Source organism: Heteronotia binoei, chromosome 9 (genome assembly GCF_032191835.1).
Source record: "Heteronotia binoei isolate CCM8104 ecotype False Entrance Well chromosome 9, APGP_CSIRO_Hbin_v1, whole genome shotgun sequence".
NCBI classification, from domain to species: domain Eukaryota; kingdom Metazoa; phylum Chordata; class Lepidosauria; order Squamata; family Gekkonidae; genus Heteronotia; species Heteronotia binoei.
In genome coordinates, this window is record NC_083231.1 from 60829604 (window position 1) to 60846440 (window position 16837).

Sequence of the window (16837 nt, forward strand, 5' to 3'; positions counted from 1 at the left end):
AACAACTTTAGTCTGCTGAACTTCTGCAGAAAGGAAGGGAAAGGGAAAGGTTTTGCTCTCCTTCATCAGTGTTGCTAAGCAACAGGTCACAAAGTCAGTAGCTTTCTAAACATCGCAAAAAGGAAAGCAAAAGGGCAAAAATAAAAAGGGGTTAAAGGTGTAACATACCTTTAGTGGGAACTAGTGGCTCATGTCTCTTTAGTAAGTTTTTTTAGCTTCTCCAGTATATAATGTTTTATATGTATTTAAATACTTTATATATATTACCAATTGTATGTAAACAATTAATACTACTAATTTTACTTCCATTTTATAAAGTTCCAATGCCAGTATCTCTATGGCCTGTCAACAGCTTCCTATTAGCATCTTATCACCTGAATATATGGCAGTCTGTTGGTACTTCTCTATTGTTGCCTTTCTCAGGGAACTAAAATTGTAAGAGCCAGTTTGGTGTAGTGGTTAAGTGAGCGGACTCTTATCTGGGAGAACCGGATTCGATTCCCCACTTCTCCATTTGCACCTGCTAGCATGGCCTTGGGTCAGCCATAGCCCTAGCAGAGGTTGTCCTTGAAAGGGCAGCTGCTGTGAGAGCCCTCTCCAGCCCCACCCACCTCACAGGGTGTCTGTTGTGGGGGAGGAAGGTAAAGGAGATTGTGAGCCGCTCTGAGACTCTTTGGAGTGGAGGGCGGGATATAAATCCAATATCTTCTTCTTCTAATACTTTTACATCTAATATTTAATTAATATCTGCTGCAGCAAAATATTTTCTTATCCATACATATGTTTCTGGTACAGCCTACACCTTTGTACAGATTTAAATACACTTAGCAAAATATAATTTTGACTTTAAGATAATTCTGTATTCAAATGCATTGATAATCAGCTCATTCATAGCTGCTCACCCTTGTGGCTTCTACATAATTAGCTTGGAATCATCATCCTCATCATGCCGGTTCCCTGCTCAGGCAGTACAATCTGGATTGCAGTCAATGGACTTAGAAGAGTGCAAGTCTGCTCAAGACCCCATCATCAGCCAGTAACATTAGCCTAAATCTCCACTCCAGATCCCAAGCATGCACTGAGAAGTTGGGAGAACACTGGACCATTCCTTAATAATTATTAAAAGGATGGAGAAAGTAAAAGGCATTAGTGGGGTAATTAACCTTTTCAGGGGTTGGTAGGAAAGCCTTTGCCTTTTAGTCTTAAACCAGAACTCAAAAACATTTAAGGACATCATAATGAAAGTCATGTGGGTGAACAAGCGATCATCAGCTACATGAATGTGTTCTGTGGTAAACTGTACATGTGGAGAACTACAGCAAATCTGAACTGCTAAATTCGGGTCTGTTCATTTAGTACCTAAAAAAAGACTTGATTTCACTGTGCACAGACAGTAAATGGAACCAAATAACATTCTCCAATTTAATTTTTGTTTTAAGAAACTTTGATATCCATTTGTATTGCAGTAGTGTCTGTATGGCCCTAAAGAGAAACCCAAATGGCAGGAAGAGGTGCAGGTTACAGCATATGGACAACCAAAAAGGTGTAGAACAAACTGCTTGAAACAAGGAAATTATCATATGAGGTAGAGGAGAAGCATGCATGCTGCCCTAAAGTTTGTGACAGAAGGGTGGGAGAAAAATGCTTTGCATTAGAACATAATACTGGGTTATATTTGCATAGAAATATTCTGCTGCAACATTTTTTAATTTAAGTTAATTTTAAAATTTTAATTAAGAAAAAACAGAACAAAAATAAGAAGCACCCTTATGGCTCATTCACAAAACAGCAAGACAAAAAATTAAGATCAAGGTCTGTGCTTGTTTATTTTAGCACAAAACTAGAAAAAGAGCTGTGCCAAACTGGGATAACTGTGCAAAACAAGACTGACTTCCTGGGCAATTAGAAAGGAAAAAGGAGAATATACACAGCAGTCCTATGGAAACCAGGAAGCAACAGGCAGAAGGGCGAGACATATTAAAGGCTGCACAAGCTTGTATTGCAGGAAGTAATGGACTTACAAAGGACCACTGCAGATTAGATATACAAGGGAGAAAAACTTCCTAATGAGACAAAACACTGACATTGTTACAGCCAGACAACAGCAGGTCATTAAAGCATCCTGATTTGAAGGAGGAAAAAAGATCTGAGGGGATCAGGCTTGTCTGAAGGATGGCCAACACTGTGCTCCTAAGCAGAATTCTACATCAATGCGCTTAGAAGGGAGTTAGCTCTGCTTAGCTGCAACTGTGCTATGTGCACTGCAGCAACAGCATAACATGCCAGGATATGGTTGTACTTACAGCTTTATTTCTCACACTGAATCCTGTAGTCCTGTTGGAAGAATCTGCACTGTGAGGCTTTCTGCCCCTTTTCTTTGAAATCTTTTCTTCTTGCAGTTAAACTGAGTCACTCTCTCCAGTACTGCCTATGAAGTTTCCCAGTGGCTATCTGGCATTAATTCTACATCAGGGACACTACTGGTGTTGCAAGAATCAGAGCAGACCATTACAGAACAACCCTATGAATGTCTATTCAGAAGCAAGTCCCTCTGTTCTGGCCTCAGTCACAAGCACAGAACTGTGACTGCAAATGTAACACGAGCAATACCATGTACACCCATTTGCCAGCACAAGTTGAGCCTGCCCACACAATTCATGGCAAAAGGAGCTAAGCAAAGTCTATTCACAAGCGATAGAAACAGGGGTCTGGATCCAGCAGAAGTAACAGAAGGAGCTGCAGAGCATCCTTCCTCAACCCTCCCTTCCACAAGCAGACTTCTTACTGGTCCCTGAAACTGGTCAAGGCATCCTCATAGGCAAAATGTCCCACTGACAGGCATGTGAGCTGCAGGGATAATGGGGAATGAAGATCAAACCGCCCCAACAGCAGCTTGCATCAGCAGAAGAGAGAAAAAGAGGGAATTTTGCTTGATTCCCCATTGCTAATGTAGCTCCTCTGCCCTGTTTATGAGACTCTCCTAGTCCTAAGACAGAAATGTTGGGACAAAATTGCAGGCTGATTGAGGAAGGGGCAGGCAGGTAAAGATCCTCCCCACTTACACCTTTTGTGAGCTTTTGATGGCTCCAACTCACAGCTGAACAGCTTGGGTCATTTAAAGCAACAGCCACAGGATCAGGGGTTGCTACTGGTTTGAGGCAGTGGTATAATTCCTCTGCTGCCACAAAATAATTTTGCTTTATATTGCTTAGGCAACCCACTGTACAAATTACTCTTACTATTTATTTATTTATCTTCCACACTAATAGTAAACTGTAATTGTACAAGCAGCTAAAAGGTTCTAACAAAAAACCCTCCACAGTGCCAGTTGTCAGTCTATGGCAAAAATTTACATGCTACAGTGCGTATCTGATTCTATTGTCTCTGATATCCCGCTGCAAATCAGCAACCAATTCCAACCAGTAATGGAATATAAAGCCTTGTATTATGGGATGTGAATAATTCCTATGTACTTAAGCCACATTTTCAAATCACTGTTTTTATCAGGCAAAGTTTGAAGTTCACTGAAGTAAAACAAGATGTCAAACGACAACAAAATATGTTTATATATTTAATATCAGGATCTCCCCTTAAAAGCTTTCAGCAAGAGGTCGGCAGCCAGCCCTGGAGACAGGATCCCACTGACAACCTTCTCCTCCAGAAGCGGAATCTGATCCCTGACTGCCAAGTGACTTCGGAAATGGTCCAGCATGTTTTCTTGGATTACATTCCACATCCACACTTTTTGCTGTCTCCGCCGTTTGGTGAGCAACTCACCACTTGCAAGCATAAGGTCTCGGAATTCTGTCATCTTATCCCACATGTTGGAGATGCCTTCTCCAGTCCTGGCAGAAATCCGCATGACCTATTAAATTCAGAACAATCTTTTTAAAGAGATCCAAGACAAAAATTAAGATACTAGGCTGAATTTATTTGGCATAAGCATCTTTGAAGAAACCAGATTAAGAGTGCAGCACAGAAAGCTCAGCTATTAAGCTAAGATATTCAAAGATACTATAGAAACTTTGGGGGAGGGGCTGCAATTCAGTGACACAGCATAAGCTTTTCATGCTGAACATCCCTAGGTTTGGGCTCCAGCATCTCCAGCTAAGAGGATCAAGTGCTAGGTGATGTGAAAAGACCTTAAGATCCTAGGGAGCCACTGCCAGAGGAGACAATATTGACCTTGACAGTCCAATGTTCTGACTCAGTAGAAGGCAGCTTAATGTGGCTATACAGACTCTGATACCACAAATTTTAAGTATCTAAGAAAGGCTCCCTGGGATTGGAGCTTAGACCCCCCCACCCTGCAAAAGGAGCATGCCTTATTTGTCCACCCTCCCCATACACTGATGCAATTTTTTAAAAACTATGTGACTTGAAAACTTTAATTAAGTCAGCATTCAGCTGTTACACCTTCTAAACAAGAGACTGGGACTGTAAAATGGAATGAATGAAGACCATCAAACTAAAGTTCAATCCAAACAATCCGAAGGACTACTGGTTGTCAACAAAAGACTGAAGAGTGGATGATGTAGCACTCACCCTAGAAGAGCAGGTTTTCAGATTGGGTGTGCTATTAGATTGGTGCCTACAAATGAAGGTTCAGGTCTCCATCATGGCTCATAGTTTCTTTATTCAATTTCAGTCAGTATGCCAGATGCACACCTTGAGAGGCACAATCTGGCCACTACTGATCACATCTGCACATCACATTACTGCAATGTGTTCTGTGTAGGGCTGCCTTTGAAAACTGATGGAAATTTCGATAGATACTGAACACAGCAGCAAAGATGCTGGCTAGTACAAACTGGAGGGAATCTCTCATCCCAGTTTTTTAAAAAACTGCACTGACTACTAATTCATTTTCAGAATTGCTGGGTCATTAATAACCTTCAGAGCCTGAACCGATTTAAGATTGTGCTTTCAAACCAGTTCATGTTATCTGTATGTCCAGCTTACAACTTTTAAAGAGGCTTATTATTAAGATTCTGGTAGTTAAAATTTTCCAAATACATACACTTAAATAATCCACATAATAATGTGGAAAGCACCATTAGAAGATACCTGGAAAACCAGGTGGGGACTGTAGTATTAAAATCAATACCCTCTTATGTAGATCTTATATATATATATTTTCCCCCAGTAGCAAGGAAGAGGGAAGAAGTTTATTCTGTAGATACCAACCTTTGGGCTCCAAACCTTAGAGCGCTTACGGAGTAATTTCAGTGCACTGATGTATTCTGCTTGAATTCTCCTTGCTGGCACAATTAAATCTCCATCAGCTTTGGTTACTGCAATGAGATCTGCCATCTCAATGATCCCTCGTTTGATGCCCTGAACCAAGCAAGGGGAAAAAAGAGAAGTGAAACCCTCAGAAACACTATTGTAATCAATAATAATATCCTTAAGTAGACCCAGAGCAATGCTGAAATCAGACAAGAAAACTTTTAGCTGCTTTTCTTCTTCACCTTAAAAGTTACAATGCCAGATAATTGCTGAGGTGTGCTTTGTGGCTCACTATCTTTTAAAAGGAAATCTTAGTTCCTTGGGCCACTTTATTCAGAAGGCCAATATGAAGCCTTCAGGTATACACAGGAACAACTGTCATCTTATTCAACTGCTGCAAGATTAAGAGCCTTGTGTTTAAGGCATTTAAGCAAATACCTTCCAAGGAAGAGCCAGATTTGAGTCCAGTGGCGTCTTAGAGACAAACAAGATTTTTGGGGTATAAATATTCAAAAGCCAAAGATACTTGACTAAGGGAGCTTTGACTTTCAAAAGCTTATACTCTGGAAATCTCTAAGGTGCTGTGTGTGTGTGTTAAGTGCTGTCAAGTCATCTGCAACCCTGTGAATTACTGTTCTCCAAATGTCCTATCATTAGCAGCTATTTTCAGTTCTTGCAAACTGAGGGCTGTGGCTTCATTTATTGAGTCAATCTATCTCATGTTGGGTCTTCCTCTTTTCCTGCTGCCTTCAACTTTTCCTAGCATTATTTTATTTTCCAGTTACTCATCTTCTCCAAATTACAATAGCCTCAGTTTAGCATTTTATCTTCTAGGCTTGATTTGGTCTAGGATCCACTTATTTGTCTTTTTCAAAGTCCATGGTATCCATAAAACACTCCTCCAACACCACATTTCAAAGGAATCCACTTTCTCCCTGGCAGCTTTCTTCATTGTCCAACTTTCAGACCCGTACTTAGTAATGAGGAATACTATATGGCATGAATTAACTTTATCTTGATCCTTACATTTAAGGATCTTTTCTAGCTCCTTCATGGCTGTCCTCTTCAGTTTCAAACTCCTTCTGACTTCTTGGGTGTAGTCTCTCTTTTGGCTGATGATGGAGCCAAGAAATAGAAAATCCAATTTCAATTTCTTCATCACCAACCTTAGAGTGTAATTCCCCAGTATTCATTACTTTTGTCTTCTTGATGTAATCCCGCTTTGGCATTTTCTGATTTAACTTTCATCAGTAGTTGTTTCAAGTCTTCACTGTTTTCTCCCAATAATGTGGAGTCGTCTGTAATATCTCAAATTATTCATATTCCTTCCACCAATTTTCATTCCACCTTCATCTAAACCTAATCCACTTTTTCCTTATCACGTGTTTCGCATACAGATTGAAAAGATAGGGAGATAAAATTCATCCTTGTCTTGACACCTTTGCCAATTGAAAGCCATTCTGTTTCTCCCTATATACTTGCATAAGAATTTAACGCAATGGTTTGATCATTGCTGCAGTCTTTGATGTCTCCTTTTTTGGAAACTGGAGTGTAAACTGAGCATTTCCAGTCTGTTGGTCAGTTTTGTTTTCCATATTTGTTGGCACAATCTTAAGATTTTGATGGAGAGTTTCTGTGGCTTGGACCAGCTCTTAAATCATATTTTGACAATTTGACTGTTTTGGTGTTAGGCTTCTGGTCTTTTAGCAGACAGAATAGAGCTTCTCTATCTTCTGCTTCCAATTAAGTAATTTATATTATTTCTATATTGGCTAGCCAGTGATGGCCATGTGCCTCAAGCATACATTTGCAATGAACAAATCGTCTTCACAGAATTCAATGAGTCAGTCTCCTGCTACATTTTATGTTCCTAGCCCAAATCTTCCAACAATATTTGATTCTGCTTTGTTTCTTATGATTATCAGTCACCTATGATTATCAGCATATCTTGTTTAGGTTTCTGATGTTTTTCCTGGACACCTGCACAAAACCTTTCCATGTCTTCCACATCAACATCTGTATTTGGGGCAAAAACGTGAACAATGATTATACTGATAGGCTTTTCTTGAAGTCTGATTGATATTATTTGGTCAGACTTCACATTATATAGCCCCTGACAGCCTGGGCCACATGTCACCTGACTATTAGTGCAACTCTATTCCTTGTATGTTTGTCATTCACTGAGCAAAACACTTTTCTGAATGAAAATGTCCTAATCCAATCCAGTTTAGTTCACTCACTTCAAGGACTGCAATATTTTTATAAATTCAAGCTTACCTTGATTCATACTTCTCATGTTTCATGATTCTATATTATTAGATTTGTGACTCACCCAGTCCCTGAATCCATGGGGATATGCATTAAGCAGCTTTGGACTTTCCTTTTGCATGCATTCATATGAACAACTTTCAGCTTTAGTCCAGTTGCATCATTAAGAACATCACTAATTCTCAACTCTTCCCCAGTAGCTGACTGAGTGCTATCCAACCTGGAGGTTCCATCTTCCAACACTACATCTTTTTCTTCATTTTGGATTGTCCCATCATAAGGTTTTCAAGATAAGAGTTGTTCAGAAGTGGTTTACCATTGCCTTCTGTGCAGTACTAAACAGAGTTAGTTGCACTGTCCACTGCCATTGTCTATGAAAGATACTCCACCAGTGTCACCTTCCACTACTACTGCTGCCCAGTAGCTACTCACTGAGGATTCCTTCACCTCATCACAATTGGAACTGTCCGTTCGCTTCTGCTGATGTGGCTGTTGATCTCCAAAGGGGTGGATCCATCTTAGTCTGGTATCTCAGCTGTGACCATTCTGCCTTGAGTGACTCTGCGAGGAGTTTAGACCCCTTATGGTATTGCTCTCAGCCTCGCTGACACACACATCTCCCCCTCACCACATTAAGGTGTGCATCCAAGAGGGGGTACTAGACTCAAATCTATTACAGGCCAACACACAACCCTGTGAAACTAAGGAAGAGCCAGTATCCTCTTATTTAGATTTGAACTTGGCCAAATCCTGGATGCAGATGTTGATAAAAATAGCTCAGCTGCACCCCAACAACTTAGCAGTCAGTGTCACTGAACCTCAAATGAAATAAATGCCATAACAGACCCTGTATACTAAAAATCTATGTTAAAAGTCATTGTTAAAAGTTAAAATGGGCAATAAACTCTACTGTATTACAGTAACTTACGGAGGACATAACGAGACAAACAGCAGTACAACTCACCCTCTTGGGAAAAGTCAGTATTGTCAAAATTAACATCATATTTTCTTGCTAGGAGAAGGCTGAATATTTCTGAAAACCTGTATCCAAACTCGCTTCTTGAAAAACTAAAAACAATCAATACCTGCAATTCATCACCTCCCGCTGGTGGCAACAGCAACACAAACATATCAACCATATCAGCAACAGCAAACTCTGATTGCCCCACGCCTAAGAATGGAAAGCATAAATTATTTACTTTAGATTCTTATAGCAACATCACAATGCAATATTTTTTTTAAAAAACAGACCACTCTAATAAGGGCATTGTGTGTGGGAACAACTGAAAAAAATGTTGATGTAGAGTAAAAAAAAAAAGGGCAAACAATATAAATCCAAAAAGCTCCACCAGAATAAAGAACTTGAGAAAGTCACTGCATATTAATGTAGCCCAGTTTCACGGGCTACATTAATATGCCAGTGGGCTGAACAGCTATTGAGCCACCAAGGAAAACAGCCAAGTGGCAAAGTGCTTATCCCTAAAGCAGGTGAGACACTCTCTCTTCCTGCATCCTCCCTTCAGAAATATTAATGCAAACCTACTTGCATTGCATTGTGTTAAAGGGGCACAATATTACCTACATGAACACACATGAAGCTGCCTTGTAATGAATCAGACCCTTGGTTCATCAAAGTCAGTACTGTCTACGCAAAACCAGAAGCAGCTCTCCAGGATCTTAAGCCCTCCTAATGGATCCCAGGTTTTTTGTTTGTTCATTTGTTTTCAAAGACAGGAATGACACATTTTCTCTGGCAGTGTTTTAGCAAAGGCTAGCACTGATTCAGCCACACAAGAGATTCAGGGTTTCTTCAGTTAATGTTATCAAAAATCACTGTGTCTCTTCACTTTCCATTGTTTTTCAATATATTTTTGAGATTTCTCCCAGTCATCTTTAAATTTTTCTGAATTAGTCTTTTAAGATTATAGTAAGCTTACCAATTTCACTCCAGTGTAGTACTTTTAAGATCCAGTCCCATTTCTCTGGTATATTATCTTGCTTCCACATTTGCGCATATAATTTTTTATTGAGAAGATAAAGCTGCAAATATTGACTCTTGTCTTAATATGTTATTTAGCAGAAGGTTAGAATATGAGATAAATAGAGGGTTAATTATAATAATAATTATTACACAGTCTTGGTTCACCTTGTGTTAAGGTAACTGCAATTTTTAGTGAAGATTCTATAATTGTGAATTTTACCTTTTTTTTTTAAATTGTTTTGAACACCGGTGGAGGTCATGAAAAAGAGGAGGTGGGGAGAGGAGGGAATTTTGTAGTGTATTGGTTAATACTTTTAAGTATATGTTTGATGAATATTTTTCAATATATTGCAAAACAATAAAATTGGTTTACACAAAAAGAGATTCAGGGTTTCTTCTTTTCTAAACCTCAGCAGGCCAGAGGATGATGCAGAGCCACTCAGCTATGTCATCAGAGACCATGATGTGGTCAGCATACAACCAAGTAAGGCTTTTACTGACCTACTGTTTCTACAAGAACAATGTCATAGCCTCCTCCTTCACACAGTAGAATGGCTTCATTTGTGGTCCGTGTCACACCACCCAGCGTACCTCTGGTTGGAGACGGCCTGATGTAAGCATTCATATCTCTTGACAATTCAGTCATTCGAGTTTTGTCACCCAAGAGTGATCCTTCAAATATTGAACAAAGATAATATCACAACAAATGTAGCAAACTTTGTCTAAAGATTCAAGTCATCACAGTCATATTCAACTAAATGGAGAAGTAGATAGTAAACAAGACTTGCTGTATGCATCTCAAGCATGTTTATTACAAACAATCATATTTAGGAACCCCTGAGTGCTTTAACTATATGAAGACAAAGTGGCTACACATACAGGACAAAAATACATGCCATTAAAGTCCAGGCAATTCCATATCTCCTGTAAGTGAAAACAGTGCAGCTATCTCATGAAATTAGACACATATACCTAAGTATACTGCAACTATGAAACCTCATGTTTGGAAACACACTGTAATCCAAAGGTGAATACTATTTAGAAATCATTTTTATTAGGGGGTGGGCAGGTAGGCAAGATTTAAGAATATTAGTTGGCAAATTTAGTATCTAATTCTTCACTGAATATAGTTTGTGTTTGTTACCATTCTCTAAGTATTCGGTATGGGCTACCCCCAATGGTACTCACTTGGTAGTTTGCAGAGAACTGCATCCCCAATTGTTATCAACCAAAAGTGCAACATTTATTTCCATCACTGGTCTGAGGCCTGCACTTCCAAGTTGGTTTGCAGCTTACCTGTTCCTCTAGTGGTAGCCATTTCATGGTGGGAACCAGATGCCAACCACAAGTCCCACTGGGGAAGGCCTTGCTCACTTCCCTGAAACACCAGGTAGGTGCCACATAAGGGAATTGTGGTCAGAAGCACCACAGGTGGAATGCTGAAGGGTCTATCTGGGCTATACTATCCATTTTATCAAAATAACTAAATTTATTTCCCTAAACAAGTAGAAGAGGAGAAGATTAATGTTTTCACAGATGTACTCACCCCCACTTGTACTAGAAGAAGGGTCCACTGCCAGAACAGACACTTTGTGTCCTCTTTCCGTAAGCATTTTCCCAAAGCATTCAATAAAAGTTGATTTCCCAGCACCAGGGGGGCCAGATAACCCTAGGTATCAGTAGAAACATCTGTGAGTCCAGGGCAACGTGCAATCACATTAGAATTGCAGTACAATGTAACCAGCATGTCAGGTAAGCATCTCTTGCATGAACACAGTGTTTTCATAACTTAAGCTGAGAAAAAAATTGATCTAAACTCAATTAATGTATTGTTATCAATACTTCCTTCTTCTTAGTTGTAACCACTGTCATTTCTTCTCAAAGTTACAAAATTCATAATCTTGAGCCTTTTCTTAAATGTAATTTTTTCTTTCCCCAATGCATGCATTAAGCCACTGAAGTCTGACATGTATTGCCTAACAAATTCACACATTTAACCATCTTCTCCACAAGGATTTATCTTCCTAAATCAGTTTGAATTTTACTTTTTCTAATTTTTTCCTTCCCTATTACCAAATCATATGTAAGCAAGTTTTATGCAAATTAATTACCTCATTTACTGGATCTTTTAAATTATCATATTAAAGAGCACACCCAGAATATTTAGAGAAATGTTAATTGCTCATGGGAAGGATTTGGATGGCACTTGAAATTAACCAGACACTAGAGAAGATTTTCTCTTGAGTAGGCAGGTTTCACAGGGGAAGCAGCTCCCACAGAGCAATGCAGAATACAACTATACTGAGAGGTACAACAACGCATCATAATAGGTTATAGCCAGTGTTCCCTCTAAGCTGAGTTAGTGTGTTAGCTCACACTTTTTTAGTTTCCAGCTCACATGTTTTTGTCTTAGCTCAGGAAAAATGGCCCCAGAGCAAGCTAATATATGCAGTAGCTCACAATTGTAATGCCAGTAGCTCACAAAGTAAAATTTTTGCTCACAAGACTCCACAGCTTAGAGGGAGTATTGGTTACAGCTTCCTTTGTAAGTTTCAAGAGTTAAATAAAACATTTCCTTAAATAAAGTTAAATAAAAACATTTCCTTAAAGCTGTGGCAAATGAAATTGCATTAGATCACAGTAACAACTACACAAACAAAAAAGGACTGACCCACTCTAAAGGCTAGTGGCTTTCCTTTATTTAACTGTTCTTGTTCTCTGTGGTAGGATAGTACCTTCTGAAGGAGCACCTGTGCAATCTCTTTTTTCCTGCTGTGGGTGGATTCTACGAGTGTAATGGCTTCAGCCAAGCAGGCCCTGTGCCCACAGACAAGTCCATTGTACAGTTTATCTAAAACTCTTTGTTCCTTAGCAGAAAGTTCCTGCATTTGCTTTTCTGCTGTTGCTGGACAATCCCAGCCAGTCTTCAAGCCCTTTGAAGATACCATCATTCGCCTTACAAAATGGGGCTGTGGCAAATTGGTCTGTCGTCCATATGGAAAAGCAGATCCTGGAAGGGACCTCAAACAAAAACTATTCAAGGAACTTTTCCTAATAGTCTTTAAAAACTGGTAAGGAGGAAATTGTAGCAGCAGTGATGATGCATTCATTTTGCCTTAAGTCAGGGAGATCCGTTTTAGACAGCCTAATAAGCGAAAAAGAAAAATCCGCAGTACTTCCATTTCTCTTTAATTATAAAAAGCACCACAAGAACATATTATGTAGTCAATCTGCTAGATGTTAAACAAAGTGACACTACATTCATGAGTGATAAAAGCCTGAAGGTGGGGGTAATTGGAGCATGTAGGGAAAGAGTTCATTAAAAACACAGCCACCCAAAGGTTTCCCATCACACAAGAGAGTCAGTTTGGTGTAGTGGTTAAGTGTGCGGACTCTTATCTGGGAGAACCGGGTTTGATTCCCCACTCCTCCATTTGCAGCTGCTGGAATGACCTTGGGTCAGCCATAGCTCTGACAGAGGTTGTCCTTGAAATGGCAGCTGCTGTGAGAGCCCTCTCAGCCCCACCCACCTCACAGGGTGTCTGTTGTGAGGGAAAAAGAAATAGGAGATTGTAAGCCGCTCTTAGTCTCTGATTCAAAGAGAAGGGTGCGACATAAATCTGCAGTCTTCTTCTTCTTCAACAAGCCACATAGCATGTAAAAGTGCAGGTTACTGGCCAAGGCAGAACTCCCTCTCCCCAGTGTCAGCAGCCTAAAAGAGAGAAAGCCCACCATCCAGTCAAGGTACCCGGTGACTGAGAAAGCACCAGTGCCAAGCAGGGGTAATTCAGGCTGTGGACTCCAGTCTGACACTGGGTATGGCCACCATTCACTCTTGATGCAAGGTAAACACTTTGTTAACCATCATATTTTATTAAAGGCCTACCCATACTCCTGACTAGAAGAAAGCTCTTACTGTAGCTCACCCCTACTAGAAATATCAGAAGAATATCAGTAATATAATTTTCCATTTCACAATTCTTATTTTTCTATTCCTTTGCAATTTTTATCAACCTAACCCACATGTGCAAAACAGAAATGTTCAAGAGGGAATTTTTAATAAAGGGATTAGAAGTTTAGAACTGAAATATAAAGAAATATCTCAGAAGGCTGCTTTTCTAATAGGATTGTAGCCTATTGCAATGTTTGGTGCATGTACCACCTTCTTTTTACCACATTTTATTCTACATGAGAGTTTTAAATTAGTCTGTCACTACCCTCCACAAAGGAACAAACCAAATAAAAAGGCCACAGAAACAAAGTACATCATGGTATATGGAATTTCTACCATAAACATGTGACAGTTAAACACTCTAGAGCAGTGGTCCCCAAACTTTTTGACCTCAGGGCTGGCCTGCCGACTGCGGCCCCAGGGCAAGCAGGGTGGGGGCACCCAATTTGGCCTCCTGCCTGTGGTGCCTCCTCCTCCCCATTTTCTTCCCCAGTTTCCTCCTCCCTCCTTTGCCCCTCCGCGTAGCCTTGCCGTTTCCTCCTCCCTCCTTCCCCTTCCTGCACAGCCTCGCCATCTCTTAAAGGTGCAACTTGACTCCTACTTTGTTCTACTGCTTCAGACCAACACGGCTACCCACTTGGATCTATCCTCCTCCCCCCGTTTTCCTCCCCTGTCCCCTCCTTTGCCCCCCTCGCGCAGCCTCACTGCCTCCCCCACCCCCGTTTTCACCATTTTAAGACTGGGGAAGGGGCTGTGAAGCTCCTTCCAGGCCGAAACCCGCCCCCCCCCAAGGAGGAGGCAAGGGCAGCATCCCTCGCCACTGCTGTTGCGGTTATCCCGGTCAATCAGCTGGGGGGAGGTTGGCCTGGAAGGTGCTTCACCACCCCTTCCCTGGCCTTAAAATGGTGAAAATGGGGGGAGGCACTGCGGGAGGGGGTGGGGAGGCTGCACAGCCCATTGCAAACAAGCTGCGGCCTGGTACCAGTCCCCAGTCTGGGGTTTGGGGACCCCTGCTCTAGAGGCTCTAGGCTATATTCACTTGTGGTAAATGTATTAATAGTGGTCCCATCTTTTATCTTGTATGGATACTAGGATAATAATGGAATGCTGTAAGGGGTTATAAGCCCCTCCCACAATCACTGTGAATGTATTATGCCCACTGACATCAACCAATATATCTAGGATTGGATAGAAAGGATTTTAAACCACAATGAAACATTCCAACGGGAATATTGACACACACAGATTTCTATTTGCCTACAGGCATAAAACCAAGGCCAGATTAACAATTAGGCCAAATAGGAACTGGTTTATTGGCCTCCATGCCTTTAGGGGCTCTGGGTGGCTTCCCCCCTCCCCCAGTATTCCCCCTGCTTGCAGCCCTCCCAGCCTGCTTGCATAGCCAGCAACTGAGTCACTCTTTGCTCAACCTGCATGGTGCAGTTGATGCTGGCATCATCGCCAAGTTTGCCTCTCTCTGCCCCCCCCCTGCCATAGCTTTGTTAAAGGGGCTTTTGAGAAGGTGCCTGCAAGCTGCAGCAGGGGCCACAGGTGGCAGGGTGGCCACTCCAACTCTGATATAATCTGCGAGCCCCCCCCTCAAGATTTTGACTGCCTAGGAGCCTCCACAGGGTTAAATCTGGCCCTGCATACAACAAAGCTTAAATCCCTATGTTCCTTGGATGCTTTGTAAACGTAAAGAGGCATGATCTAAGTATCCTAAATATATAGAAAACTGCAAATCAATTAAACTCAGTTCAGTTATTCATATTTCTATAAGGTCACACACACACTAAAAATAGAACAATGTACCAGTGAAAATGGGACTTTTATTCTCAGGACTGAGCACATGGACTTAAAAAAATAGTTGAATTTGTGTTGCCATATGAAGAACATTAAAAAAGAAAAACCCTACAGTCTAATGTGCGGAAGCCTCTACTCATAGCATTGATTTCTTAGCAAGCAGACATTTCCACCAGCATCTGAATGAATAGTGGTTCTACTCAAAGGCCATCGCTATGGTCCAGCACACAGAGAGATCTATTAAAGAAGAACACTGAAGGGGAGGGTGAAGAGCTGGGCAAGATTCAAAACAGAGGTAAATAAAAACAACACGGGAGCGCCTGCAAGAAAAGAAACTCAACATTAGCTAGATACACAGCATATTATTAATAAAACCTGAGTTCGATCCCAGCAGATGCTGGTTCAGGTCGCTGGCTCCAGGTTGACTCAGCCTTCCATCCTTCCAGGGTCGGTAAAATGAGCATTCAGCTTGCGGGGGGGGGGGAGTGTTGATGACTGGGGAAGGCAATGGCAAACCACGCCGTAAAAAGTCTGCCGTGAAAACGTTGTGAAAGCAACGTCACCCCAGAGTCAAAAACGACTGGTGCTTGCACAGGGGACTACCTTTACCTTTATTGAAGCGTCTACCACAATACAGAAATCTCTGGCGCATAACATACATTTTTACAACTATGTTTCAAGTGCACAATTCACACTATGCTTAACTCAGCTCCATGTGGTTAACAGTAAAGGTGAAAAGATTACAGTTTAACGTGAAAAGGTACGTTAAATCAGGATGCCTTAACTTCTGATGCATTAACTTCTGTGCTGAGTTTTTTCTACTCAATGGGTTTGGGGTTTACTAAAAGCTACTGAACGGACACAGAGCAGTGCTCCGTTTACAATATAGCAACATAAAAGCAACCTGAGCAATCAGGAGAATAAAACCCTAAGGTCCTTCCCCCCCTCCGAAACCCCATCAGGCTCTGTGCTGACAGGGAGCCTTGGAAAGCAATACAACCCCCCCCCCCCCGACAAGGTGTGGGGATCAAGGAAATGACCTGAAGTGCTGCGAATCTTTTACATCCGGGACACGTCACTGAACACCACTCAGCCCACAGCCTGGTCTTCTTCTGACCTCCGCCCACTCGCTCGGAGACAAAGACTTTGCGCCTGCGTAGAAGACGGTTGCCGCGGGTGGAGACAGGAACTCACCGCACAGCCGCAGTTAGAGGCGCCGTGTCCTTTGTCGGTTGCAGGATGAGATAGAGGAAAGGTTTAAATTTTTCTGTCTGCAAACCGGATTGTCTCTCCCTCCCCGCTTCCCCCCCTCCTTTAAATCCTTGGCTATGTGTTTTTAGAATGGTGACAGTGAGAGACAGTGCTCATAAGAGGCAAAGCAGAAATTCACACTGTCAAACCTGTGCCTTTTCATTTGGGGAGAAATGGGGTGACGTGTCTAAAGAAGTTTTAAAATCGCCTTGGCGATGCTTTTTATGCTCGAAAAGGGGGGATATATTTTTTAGTGAAATTGTCTCACCGTTGAAGTTGAGACAGCCCTGCAGAACAGTCAGTGCTCTTTCCACACTGTGGATTGCTCACCGGTATGTAGGGTAACCACCAGC

General features: G+C 41.3%; 1 protein-coding gene across 3 annotated transcripts; it reads right to left on the reverse strand.

The window, feature by feature from the left end:
* Positions 1-3558: 3558 nt before the first annotated feature.
* On the reverse strand, positions 3559-16417 carry MMAA (metabolism of cobalamin associated A). 3 transcript variants are annotated; one of them, XM_060246690.1, is made up of 7 exons: positions 16274-16417; positions 12150-12623; positions 11025-11147; positions 9980-10150; positions 8583-8668; positions 5188-5337; positions 3559-3865 (listed from the first exon to the last, which is right to left on the reverse strand). In XM_060246690.1, exons 2-7 carry the CDS (start codon positions 12586-12588, stop codon positions 3578-3580), a joined length of 1257 nt encoding a protein of 418 aa, XP_060102673.1. In that variant the 5' UTR covers positions 12589-12623; positions 16274-16417; the 3' UTR covers positions 3559-3577. The 3 variants fall into 3 exon arrangements, with proteins under 3 accessions (XP_060102673.1, XP_060102674.1, XP_060102672.1); XM_060246691.1 differs by lacking the exon at positions 16274-16417 and having other exon boundaries at positions 3559-3884; positions 12150-12658; XM_060246689.1 differs by lacking the exon at positions 16274-16417 and having other exon boundaries at positions 12150-12654.
* Between the last annotated feature and the right edge of the window lie 420 nt (positions 16418-16837).